Raw genomic sequence first — 13,535 nt, forward strand, 5'->3', positions numbered from 1 at the left:
CTGGGTGATCATTGTTGAACATTACACTTAGAGTGAGTACTGTAAGTCTATGCGAAGTGATATTTTTTACTACAACACCTTCAGTGTGAAAGGATTCCGTGACCTTGAGGTTAAAGTACACCCTGTCAGCTTAAGTTTTAGGTTTTTTGTTTTCTCTTCAGTATGTGAAATATTTAAAGGGGTCATATAATGGTACATGCACTTTTACAAGTTGATTGTACTGAAATGTGTGTTGGCAGTGCCTGTACACAACCATCATAAAATGATAAAAATCCATCCAGTGGTTTTATTTAAATCTTCTTATTTGTTTCCCCCATTTCCTGAATCAAGCTGTTCGATTTTGTGATGTCACAATATCGACGCCCCTCCCACAATGGTTGAGTGACAGCAGCGTTTCAACACAGACCCGCCCTTGAGCCCTCGTGAGCGAGCTGTCAATCATAGCCCGCGACAACTGGCGCGTTTTCATTGCTGATAGCTGGAGCACTAGAATAGAGCAGCAGAATGGCGTCTAAGCAATTGTGGTGTTCTTGGGTGTAATAACGAACACAGCAGCAGGCACGTGCACACATAGACATCAAAGGGGGCTTGAGCACCTGCCCTTTTTATTACTGGAGAGAAAGTGCCCTTTTTTCTGGAGTGCTTTTTTTCTATTTTTGAAAAATAATATATATTCCTGTTTGCGCACAGCTTCCCTGTCAAACAAATATATTTATTGAAGAATAGTATATCTAAATATCAGGTCCGTCCAAGTGATCTGAGGGCGCGCGCGCATCCTGGTGTGTGACGCGACATCTAGTGTATATATCTATGCACCAGTCTGCGTACACGTCACACACCAGGATGCGCGTGCGCCCTCAGATCACTTGGACGTGGCTGTGTATAAGAGCTAAAAACGATATAAATACTCTTTGTTTTCTCACACAAACCGCTCGTTTCGTGTCTTAGGCCATCAATGTGTACTTACGATGGGGAATTGTTTTAATTTGGACTCTGTGCATCCTCTTTGAGACCGTGACCATCATTATATGACTGACAGACAAGAACGGTTTGACCTAAAAATATCAAAATTTAAACTACTGCGGAAAAAAAGACACCTACATCTTGGATGCCCTTGAGGTAAGCTAAAACATACCAACATTTCATTTCAAAGTGAGCTATCACTAGTTGACGCCTAATTTGCATACAGAACTGACTTAGCTGCTACATCAAGAGTCTTTCCCCCTGAAATTTAGAAATCTAAATTGGTGAATTTAGAAGAAATCTACAGATGCAAACAGATGGAGGATACACTCTAAAAAATGTAGTAAATCTGAGTAACTGCATCTGGTACATTAATACATAAAACTGAGTAGAAATAAGTTAACATTAAACATTAAAAATAATATTTATAAATGAACTTTTTATTTATGAGCAATTTAACTTTTTGTATTTCTTCTAAACCTTTATAAAATAGTATTCCATACAACCACATACATGACATTGGCTTTTATTGATTTTTTACTCAATTATTTTGGTAAGTTTAATTCAAACAATCAAGTAAGATTTTCAGAGATTTTAATAAAGTTAAATATTTCTGTAATATTTACTAAGCCGCAGAATATTTTTTAGAGTGTAGTAGGTTTAAAACAAACTCCATCTAAATGTGGATTTTGAAGGTTTTATTTGATGATGATGATACAGTCCTCCCTCAAATGTGAAACTAAGTCCATGTCAGTCACCATCAGTTATTGTGTATGTGTGTGTGTGTGTGTGTGTGTGTGTGTGTGTGTGTGTGTGTGTGTGTGTGTGTGTGTGTGTACATGCATAAACATCTACAGGGACATGGCCCCAGAAGGTTGCCCCTGTAAGGGAGGAAGGAGAGACAACCAGGGAATGGAAGTAACAGATTTTATTTTGAAGAAGAAGACCTTTTTTTTGTAATAATTTTATTAAATTGCTGTATTTTTGTATTTTGTCAATCATTTTTGCAGTGATTTTTTTCAGTAAAGTTAACAAAATAGCAGCAACAGCCCTCTTCAGTTTAGAGTGAATATTTGTGTTGATTTTAAAGTGTTATGTATTCTGATAACATCAAAATAATTAAAATGATGTAGTGCCTTGTGCAAAAATAAACAAATTATTAGTAAAACACGCCCCTCTGCTTGATGCAGTTATTTAGGTTATTCTAAATATATACTTGAAACTAGTTGCATCTTTTGAAAATGAAACAATTGCGTGAGTTTGAGGAAGATAAAATTAACTAACTTTTTAAATAATTGTTTTTAAAGGAAGTCAGAGTTGCGTTAATATATATACACTTTTTTGTTTAAAAAAATAAATAATAATAATAATAATTATGAGAAGTGCCCTTTATTTCACTTGAGCCCCTGCCCCTCAAAATGTTTGTGCACGTCCCTGTACAGCAGTCATTTTGATGTTCCTAAATCCGAACCGCTGAAGACGCAGTGGCTGAGTTTGAGTAATGTTTTATTAACCTTTATATTAATCTTTATATTAATCTTTGCAAATCGCTTGCTGCAGGCTTCACGGTGAATGCGGCTATTTTTACACTCAGGGTACATTACGGCATGTTTTCTATGTATGACGTTCTCAATATAATTCATAATCCCATGTTTATAATAAACAATGCGTTGTGGTTATTGTGTTATTGTGTTACAAAAGGTGTGCGGACAGAACAGAGGGCGGGGTGAGCAAAGCTCATTATCATTTAAAGACGTATGCACTCAAACGGCGTGCTGAAAACAGAGCTGTTTTTGACCAGGTAAAATGAGTGTTTTCTTACAATACTAATGAGAATTTTTAATTAAAGTATATTACAAACTTTTAATTTAGACCCTAAAGAATCATATTAGCTTGTACAAAAATGGCTTTATATGACCCCTTTAAATCTGATTCAGATTGGATGTTTGACTTTTGAATTATTTTTGTTATGTAACATAACATCCTTTCTAACTCAGGATGCTACAATACAGTATCACTGTCCCATAGTTGTGCTTACTGTCACTTCTCCCCCAATCTAGACACTGTATAATCTAATGGCAAATTAATCCAAGTGTAGCTTGTGTGGCAGTGATGCTTGGTTCTTACCACCTATATCCATCCTTGGTCGTGTTGGTTCTTTTGAGTTTCATTCTGTTGTTGCACACAGAGCATCGTTTTTTTCTTGACAACAGCCTCTTCCTCTGGAGCCATTCTATTAAATGTTTACCCCCTTGTGCTGTCCTCTGAATTAATGTTCTTGTCAATGTCATATTTCTGAAAAATACAGACAATTTAAAATGTAAGAGACGTAACATTAGATGCAGCTGTAGTACTAACGTGTCTGTGTTTTAACCATCCGGCAAAGTCTCTTAAATTTGACATGTATATTATAGATATGTATAAATTAATTCCACTCACACTTCCGTGGCACTGCGATCACTGAAGCGAATGCCCGCGGAAAGACCGGAAACTGCGTAAAACCGGAAGAGTCTGACAATCGACGGTGGCTGCGAAAAGAGCGCTGAAGTTAACTAAAGTTACTGTGAGAGAAGGTACGTTATATCGGGTTACACATCTTACAGTCTGTGGTTATATCTCAGGTGCTAATTTCAGACAAATAACTTATGTTTTAGTTGTGATATTTTTATTGTTTAATTTTTTTTTATCATATTCAATATTTTTAAATACAGATCATGCCAAGGACGCGAGTTACCAGACGAACCAATAAGAGCAGAAGCCCCCCAGATGAGCCGCTGCAGTCGGATAATGAAGGTAATGTTAACTTAATATTACATAAAGTTAGTAAAGAATTAAAGAGCCAAATCAAATGTTTAGTGTGCCACCAATCGTCGTCACTCTTACAAGTTGTGTTTTTCACTGTACGTTTTTTACAGTTAGTGGGATTGCTCAATCACAGCTCTGCAAAAACTTGTTTATTTGCTAGCATAACGTTAAGTTAGTATCAGGCTAATGTCAGCAAAATTTGCAGCCTACAACACGTATCATGTGTAACACTTTTCAATAATAGTACATGAATAATGTACTAATACCTGAATTAATAATTACTTTACTATGAACTAATGATGAGTTAAGACATGTACTAATGAAGAACTAACCTTAACTACGACATGAGTCATATAACGTACATTCCTGCATGAATGGACCATCTTAACTACACGTTAGTACATGCTTGTTAATTAATGTATTAATTAACATTTCGGGTTTAAACTAAATCAAACATGTTCTAGATCAGAAGAAAGATGTACTAAAAGAACACAATGTAAAATTGTTCATAAATTTGACACCAGCAACTGTCACAAACATCAGTGAATGACAAGATGTCTTGCAATGTTTACATTTAACCTTACTCATTGAACACACAATGATGCATTCATCATTAAAAACTATTTAATCTCATTCTGTTTTAAGTGATTCCACTGCTGCCATCAAGAGTGAAATACCTACACTAACATATTCATTAAGAGATGCAATTTTCAAAATTAAAATCAGTGTTAGCACAGATGATGGTTATTTATGTGGTTATTTTATGGATTGGTTTACTGTCTTTATATCATAATGCAGTTGGATGTTAGTCAGTTAGGGTTCTTGCTCTTCTTTTGGGCCACAAAATGTGTCCATTTTCTAGAGCAAGTTTGATTTAGTTTACCCCGAAATGTTAATTAATACATTAATTAACAAGCATCTACTAACGTGTAGTTAAGATGGTATATTCATGCAGGAATTCATATGACTCATGTCGTAGTTAAGGTTAGTTCCTCATTAGTACATGTCTTAACTCATCATTAGTTCATAGTAAAGTAATTATTAATTCAGGTATTAGTACATGATTATTCATGTACTATTATTGTAAAGTGTTACCAGCTGGGAGTTCACAGTGCATTAACTAATGTTAACAAATACAACCTTTGATTGTAATAACATATTAGTATATGTTGAAATTAATATTAACTAAGATTAATAATGAAAGTATTTTCATTTAAAATGAAAAATAAATACTTAAACATTAAATATATTTCTGTTTGCATCTATTATAGTTGTAGAGATTCAACAGAAAGCCACTGCTCCAACCATGGATAAGTTCCGGGAGGATTTTAAATTACTGAAAGAGGAAAACAGGCTTCTGAAAGAGGAGAACCGGCTTCTAAAAGAGGAGCGGGATTTCCTTAGGGAGAAAGCTCTCAACCCAGTAAAGACCGGACCCTCAACAACTTCAAAAGGTGTCCAGACTGTGGTCCTCCCATAACCAACACAGAAAGCTTTTACCACATGCATAATTATTCAAGTTGTTTGTTATTTTGCGTTTATTGATATCCCCACATTATGCAAATGAATAAGAGAAATATACTACAAGAAGATGATTTTTTTCAACACTGAGAACACTTAATTACTTTCAATTTGTTGTTACTCTGTTTAAGGGTCCCACAAAAAGAGGGTTATGGATTCTTCAGACTCTTCAACATCTGACTCTGATTCAGACTCCTCTTCTGAAAGAGGGAAGAGGAAGAGAAAGCAGAAGAAGAACAAGAAAACCCATGCAGCATTTGGAAAAAGAGGTGACTTGTATAATTTGAAAAAAAGAAGGCTCACAACTAAATTACATTTGTATGTACACTGTAAAAAATTAAACCGTGATTTTTACAGTAAAAAAACGGCAGCTGTGGTTACCAGTACTTTACCGTCAAAAATACGGTAGCAACATTATTGGATTTACAGACTTAACTTAAAATGTACAGTAATAAACCGTAATTCATTATCTGATATAATTTGAATTTAACGTCCTATTAAAGTATTAATATCTGTTTTGTACCATTGTAATACACTGATAACCAACAATCACAGCAGTGATGATAGTCACATGATCAATCAAAGCTCATCACAGAATAAATGTAATACTAATATAATAGAAGCTGCACAGTGTCATTCACACAAACATTAAACACCATCATGGTAACACACATGTAACATAATACCCTAATGTACATAACTGATTAGAACAACCTAAGAAAACTGAAGAAACATAGTTATTTTAACAAAAATAGATCAAATGTGAAGTGCCACGCAGGGAATTGTGGGAACGTCAATTTACGTTTTTTCACTGTAAATTATACAATGAGTTGTTCTTTTTCAAAAACTGTAAATTTAATGGTATTTTACAGTAAAATGACATGTACCGTTAGATCTATCACAGTTATGTACCGTATATAGTATGGAAACTTTCTGTTAACCAATTAACAGTTTTTCACTGTAGCATTTTTACAGTATTTTACCGTTAAAATCACGATAATTTTTTACAGTGTACATATGACATTTTCTTAATATAAGAAAGTTATTTTCAATGTAGCGCCCTCATGTGTTGAAAGATTTTACTAAGCATAAGGCTAAGGCCGGTGACACACTGGCTGCGTGGCGTGAGCGTAGCGTTTCTGTTGCGTGTCAGCTGCGTGGCGGCTGCATCGCGTTTTCTGTGTCTTTACACACCAGAACCGTGCCTGACGCGGCGCTGGCACGCTGCTGCTGCTGTAGGTGACACAGAGGGAGGCCGCCGACAGACCAGGCTCTTGGTTTCACGACAACAATTTCAACTTTTTTTCACACACCTGCACCTTCCAAAATCCGAAAAATAGGTGTGGGCTGTCTGTTTATTTCAATAACATTTACAAATTTGTGTAGCTTTAAAGAGCTTATTTAGCCTACCTGATGTTGCACCGTCACTCAGAATACACACTACGTTGTTATTGTAGTGTGTCATATTTTTTTCATGTAATCACATTGTTAAGAGCATAAGAAACAAATGGGGGAAAAAAATGTATATTTTGTATGTTATGCTATGACCTCTGTATTGGACACCAGGACTCGATTGTTTAAAAAATAAAATGACATGAAATTATATGTATAGGCAAAAATAATGTGATATATAAAGCCTACTAATAAAGGACACCGTCAACAGTATTGACGGCAAAATAGACTATGTTTGACAGGTGAAAATCGATAATTATTATTATTATTATTTTTTTAATTACATTTATATCTGCATTTATGTCAAAACCTAGAGACTTTCGAAGATCAATAATTAATATGTATTTGTGTACAAAATGGCATATAAACATTTTCCTATTATATTTTGCCTGGAAACGCTTCCAACACGCTTGCGTGTCGCATGAAAAATAGGCGTCGGTTCTATTTCTAGCATGCACGCATTTTCTAAGACGCGCGTCTCATGCAGGCAGTGTGCAAGCTCTAACCTGTTAACATGGGAGCCGAATTAAAAACGGACACGCCACGCAGCTGAGACGCTTACGCCACGCATCCAGTGTGTCACCTCCATATACAGCTACCATATTCAAGTCTGGGCCAATTATGAATCAGTTATGTGTTTTATTGGAATACGTTATTGATGTTACAGAAGAAGAGTTGTGATGGCACTAGATCGCTTCAGGTTATTCACCTAATGCCTGAATGTCCTGTTTTATATAATCAAAGCTGTATTTTTGTGTGGTTATGACGTAATGTTTTAATGTGGTTTTATGATCTGTCTTGTAGTTCAGAGTCCAGGGGACGTTGTGCACAGGTACCGTCAGGGCCGGCCCGCGGCATAGGCGGTATAGGCAAATGCTAAGGGCGCCACTCATCCATAGGGGCGCCAGAATGAGTGAACAGTGAATTTTTTTTTTTTACATTTTTTTTTTTTATAATAGGCTACTATTTTAAAACCATTAATTCGAAATACTACCAAATAAAGCAAAAAAAAATAAAATAAAAAAAAGTCCGGCTCTTCAATCTCCCCCCGCCCATCGAGTGCTTGAAGTGCGTCAGAAACAGAGCGCGCGCGCGATCAGTTGTTGGTAATTTGTTGTGTACCGTGCCCGACGCCGCATCCAATGTAGACAGCACTGCTTTTGTAAACACACAGCTCGTAGAAACGGGCCTGGCAGCTCGCGCCAGTTCTAGACACGGTGAAAGTTTCCTGATTGTGACGGAAGGCCGAATTTACATGACACATTATAAATGAGCATAGTCTGCGATAGATACAGTGCCAAAAAGAAGAGAAGAGGATAAAGACAGAGGTAAAGTGATGTAGTGAATGAACAATTTATTGCATAGGAGTAAGATACTATAATTTCATGGCAGTTATTTTTACCTTAAACTTAATGTTAGCAGCTGTTCTGAGTTCTGAGTCCCCAGACTGTGATTTTGTAACAATCATGTCAGTTTTAAGACGCATTTTTTATTATCACTTTTTTATTAATGTTTTACTCTACAGTTGTGCAGTTTTGGGGGGATACAGTTTGTCTAATTTAAGTCAAAAGTTTGGAAACATTACTATTTTTAATGTTTTTGAAAGAAGTTTCTTCTGCTCATCAAGCCTGCATTTATTTGATCAAAAATACAGAAAAAAATGTAATATTGTGATATATTATTACAATTTAAAATAATTTGTTTTCAATTTATTGTACTTTAAATTATCATTTATTTCTGTGATGCAAAGCTGAATTTTCAGCATCATTACTCCATTCTTCAGTGTCACATGTGACATCCGGTCTATCACATGATCCTTTAGAAATCCTTCTAATATGATGATTTATTATGAGTGTTGGAAACAGTTCTGCTGTAATGTGTGTGTGTGTGTGTGTATATATATATATATATATATATATATATATATATATATGCTAAATCATGAACACAATGACAGGGTGAAATGGGCTGTGATGCATGGGGCGCCAGGTAAAATCTTGCCTAGGGCAGCAAATTGGTCAGGGCCGGCCCTGGGTACCGTGCTGTCTTAAAAGAGTTTAGACGCACCAGGAGCATGAGCCTCAGCTGCATAACATTGGACGTGGACCGGAACACAATCGCGTTGACTGCTATCATTGCTGAAATTGTGATTGCTGCAGAAGGTGAAAACTTCGGGCCGCTGCCAGTGTTCAAGGAGGAGGACACTGTAGGCAATTATGCAAAAACCTGCAAGGCCTTCTTAGAGGGCAACAAACCTCTTGGGGAAAAAATAAAAAAAATGAAAGAAGATTCAGAGCTGCTCCCCATTAAATATAAATTTAGAAAGTGAGAGGCCACACTGCTGTCCTTTTTGTTAATGCCTACTTTTGCACTTTGTTAAGGGTTCTGTGTTTCTTTGAACCCAGTTTCTACTGTTTCTATTAAGGGTTGTTAATACGACTTAAGTTTGTAAATATTTCTTTATTTAAATTCTTTGTGATACCATGTAAAAGATAGCTTCCTTTTACGGTATATTTTCAGTTTACTTACTGAGTAAATACTGTTGATTTGCACAGTAACTGTAGCTATTACAGATTATGGGGTAAGATCCCAGTAATTCAATGGAAATAAAAAGGCTTCCTTTTACGGTACAGTTTCACTTTACTTACTGAGAATGTTTTAGTTAAGTTGCAGAACACACGGTAAAAGTTTGTGATTTCAAAAATGTTTAAGCAGTAGCAAAGGATGTGGTAAGAGTCTGGTAATACCATGGAAATAAGCAAGGCTTCATTTTACAGTACAGTTGCACTTTACTTACTGAGTAAATTGTCATGTTTTCCTTGGTAACGTTGCAGGACATACGAGGTAAAAAATTGTGACTATTGAAAAGGGGAATGATCAGGTTATATGGTACAATTCCGGTAATACCATGGAAATAAACAAGGCTTCCTTTTACAGTACAGTTACACTTTACTTACTGAGTAAATTGTCATGTTTTCCTTGGTAACGTTGCAGGACATACGAGGTAAAAAATTGTGACTATATGGAAAAGGGAATGATCAGGTTATATGGTACAATTCCGGTAATACCATGGAAATAAGCAAGGCTTCCTTTTACAGTACAGTTGCACTTTACTTACCGTGTAAATTGTCATGTTTTCCTTGGTAACGTTGCAGGACATACGAGGTAAAAAATTGTGACTATTGAAAAGGGGAATGATCAGGTTATATGGTACAATTCCGGTAATACCATGGAAATAAGCAAGGCTTCCTTTTACAGTACAGTTGCACTTTACTTACTGAGTAAATTGTCATGTTTTCCTTGGTAACGTTGCAGGACATACGAGGTAAAAAATTGTGACTATTGAAAAGGGGAATGATCAGGTTATATGGTACAATTCCGGTAATACGATGGAAATAAGCAAGGCTTCCTTTTACAGTACAGTTGCACTTTACTTACTGAGTAAATTGTCATGTTTTCCTTGGTAACGTTGCAGGACATACGAGGTAAAAAATTGTGACTATATGGAAAAGGGAATGATCAGATTATATGGTACAATTCCGGTAATACCATGGAAATAAGCAAGGCTTCCTTTTACAGTACAGTTGCACTTTACTTACCGTGTAAATTGTCATGTTTTCCTTGGTAACGTTGCAGGACATACGAGGTAAAAAATTGTGACTATTGAAAAGGGGAATGATCAGGTTATATGGTACAATTCCGGTAATACCATGGAAATAAGCAAGGCTTCCTTTTACAGTACAGTTGCACTTTACTTACTGAGTAAATTGTCATGTTTTCCTTGGTAACGTTGCAGGACATACGAGGTAAAAAATTGTGACTATATGGAAAAGGGAATGATCAGATTATATGGTACAATTCCGGTAATACCATGGAAATAAGCTAGGCTTCATTTTACAGTACAGTTGCACTTTACTTACTGAGTAAATTGTAAAAACATCTGCAAGAACATACCCAGTATTTAAGATGTGCCATGACATTAGGGAAAACTGTTCCTGCGGGGTAGTTACCAGGTAAGTGTAAGGTAAATTATTTGATAAACCCTCTATAAATGGGTGTAGCAATGAACAACAACTATGTAAGACAAGGTAATTTATTGGAAACTACCGCCTTAATTTCAAGATAGTAATAAATAAACATGGACTGTTACCAACATAACCCTAGGATAACTACAAACCTAACTTGAATTGATGGGTAATACTGGAGGTGTTTCTAAAAATAGTCTGCCTACATTCTGAGGAAGTACACAATTAAATCGGAGTTATTACCAACCTTAACAGGTAACAAGTACACAGTACTTTGTTGAGTTGATATTTAACAGTGGTGTTTTTTTCCCTGGTAGTTTCTCTGTAATTGCATACTAATCACCTTAAGTAATTACACACTAAAATACTATAATTTACCATATGCTTACCAGGTAAATACCTAGTAATTAGTTTGTAGTTTCTCTACATTTACATACTTGTTACCTGTGGTAATTACCAATAACTAACTATAACTTACCATGTATTTACCAGGTAAATACCTAGTAATTAGTTTGTAGTTTCTCTGCATTTACATACTTGTTACCTGTGGTAATTACCAATAACCAACTATAACTTACCATGTATTTACCAGGTAAATACCTAGTAATTAGGGGACTGTAAAATAAAGGGTTACCGATTATTTCTTCACAAGACTTTTGAAAATGTTATCATGTAGCCTAGAATATTTTCTCCAAATCAATCTGAAAATCATCCTGACAACTCATTCAGATAAGACAATATATTGATTTAAAATTTGTAAGACGTGTTTTGTGTACGAAAGCTTTATGCGAAGAGGCGTAAACACATACTGAATATTTATGGCTTTCACACCTGAGAAAGACAAAGACACTCCCCTAATGGGAGGGTCAGATAAATCCCATCACTAAGGCCCCGTTCACACCGCAAGTCTTGATGCTCAATTCTGATTTTTTGCTCAGATCCGATTTTTTGATTGCCTGTTCACATTACCTTTTACAATGTGACCTATATCTGATTGCAGTGTGAACTGTTTGAGGTTTCAAACTAACACGCATGCGCAAAAGAACAATAACAATGACGTCAGACGCAGCACGCGGTTGCACTAAAGTTCGGGAGATTATGGAGGAAGTAAGCATATTCGCATTTATTTCAAAATGTTTGTGTAATGGAAGCCGTAACATTAATGAGCAGGTGCTGAGGAGGAGGAGAAAGAGAGCAAAATTGGCAATTTTTGCCTTTTGCGGGTTTATGGCTGTTACGGTAAGATCCTTCTAGTTTAGCTTGAATTGAAGTATCTCCCCATATACTAATTAGGTCTAACACCTCACTCTCCCTCCATTGACTCGCTCCATCGCTGTTCTCCATATTAGTGTCTGTTGTGTCTAAGGTTCGCCGGCGCATAATTGTGACAAATGTCGACGTAGATTGACGTAAAAGTCGCATCAAATCCGCCTTGGTTGTTCACACTGCAGTCGCATTGAAAAAAATCAGATATGGTTCTGATTCAGTACCACATATGTATGTGGTCTAAATCTGATTTGAAAAAATCAGATCTGGGCTAGATTTGAGTGTTCACACTACCTATGAAGAAGTCTGACCTGGTCACTTGACCCCAAAAAAATCAGATTTGGGCCACTTTTGCCTGCAGTGTGAACGGGGCCATAGAGCCTCTTTCACCTAGATATCATCATATAGAGACTGTGTCTGTTCCCCGAATTAGGAAATACAAAAAACTTCCAAACCCATCTAAGGGTAAAAATGTAATTGATGTTCAAGAAATAAAAAACAGATATAATACAAATTAGCAAATCTTGGGTTGCTGAATATTCGATCCCTTACTTCAAGGATTTGCTGACTTTCTATCAGAGTTAGTACTGGCTGCAGATAAAGTCCTAATTGTTGGTGATTTTAATATACATGTAGATAATGAAAAAGTTGCATTGAGATTGGCATTTAAAGACATTCTTAACTCTATTGGAGTTAGACAACACGTGTCAGGACCTACTCATTGTCGTAATCATTCTCTAGATCTAATATTATCACATGGAATTAATGTTGATGCTGTTGAAATTCTGCAGCAGAGCGATGACATCTCAGATCATTATCTAGTCTTGTGTAAACCTAATTTATCCAAGGCTGCAAAGCCGACTCCGTGTTAAAAATATGTTTGACCTATCACTTCTGCCACTACAGATTGCTTTATTAATAATCTTCCTAATCATTTCATCATCTCAGCATCCCAGATAGCTTAGAAGAACTCGATATTGTGACAGAAACCTTTAACTCTCTCTTTTCCAGCACTTTAGACACAGTTGCTCCTTTGCGCTTAAAGAAGATTAAAGAAAACAGTCCAACGCCGTGGTACAATGAGCACACTCGGGCCCTTAAGAGAGCAGCCAGAAAAATGCAGCGCACCTGGAAGAAAACAAAACTAGAGGTATTTCGCATTTCATGGAAAGAGAGCTCGATTGCATTAATAGGCCTTCAACCCTATTAGAAGAACATAAACAAAACCCTAAGTATTTATTTGAAACAGTGTTTTTTTTGTTTTTTATGAAAAAAAAAGCTTCAAGCCTAGACGTTTCCAAGCAGCACTGCAGTAATGACTTTATGAATTTCACTTATAAGATTGATAATATCAGGGAGAAAATTATTACTATGCAACCGTCTACTACAGTATCGTATCAGGCAGTGCATTTCAGTCTCCCTGAAGAAATTTTTTATTCATTCATTGTAGAAGTGTCGCAATATACCGGTATTGACGATAATTGTGATATTCAAAGCATGAAA

At 36.1% G+C, this 13,535-nt stretch overlaps 1 protein-coding gene across 1 annotated transcript; it reads left to right on the forward strand.

Moving 5' to 3' along the window:
* Positions 1–3,366: 3,366 nt before the first annotated feature.
* Positions 3,367–9,202, forward strand: LOC311289832 (uncharacterized protein). Its single transcript, XM_084408079.1, has 5 exons — positions 3,367–3,756; positions 5,040–5,222; positions 5,421–5,558; positions 7,546–7,573; positions 8,764–9,202. The coding sequence occupies exons 1-5, from the start codon at positions 3,678–3,680 to the stop codon at positions 9,068–9,070; spliced, it is 735 nt and encodes a 244-aa protein (XP_084264205.1). The 5' UTR covers positions 3,367–3,677; the 3' UTR covers positions 9,071–9,202.
* Positions 9,203–13,535: the final 4,333 nt, after the last annotated feature.

Source organism: Rutilus rutilus (genome assembly GCF_951802725.1).
Source record: "Rutilus rutilus genome assembly, chromosome: 4".
Classification (NCBI taxonomy): Eukaryota; Metazoa; Chordata; class Actinopteri; order Cypriniformes; family Leuciscidae; genus Rutilus; species Rutilus rutilus.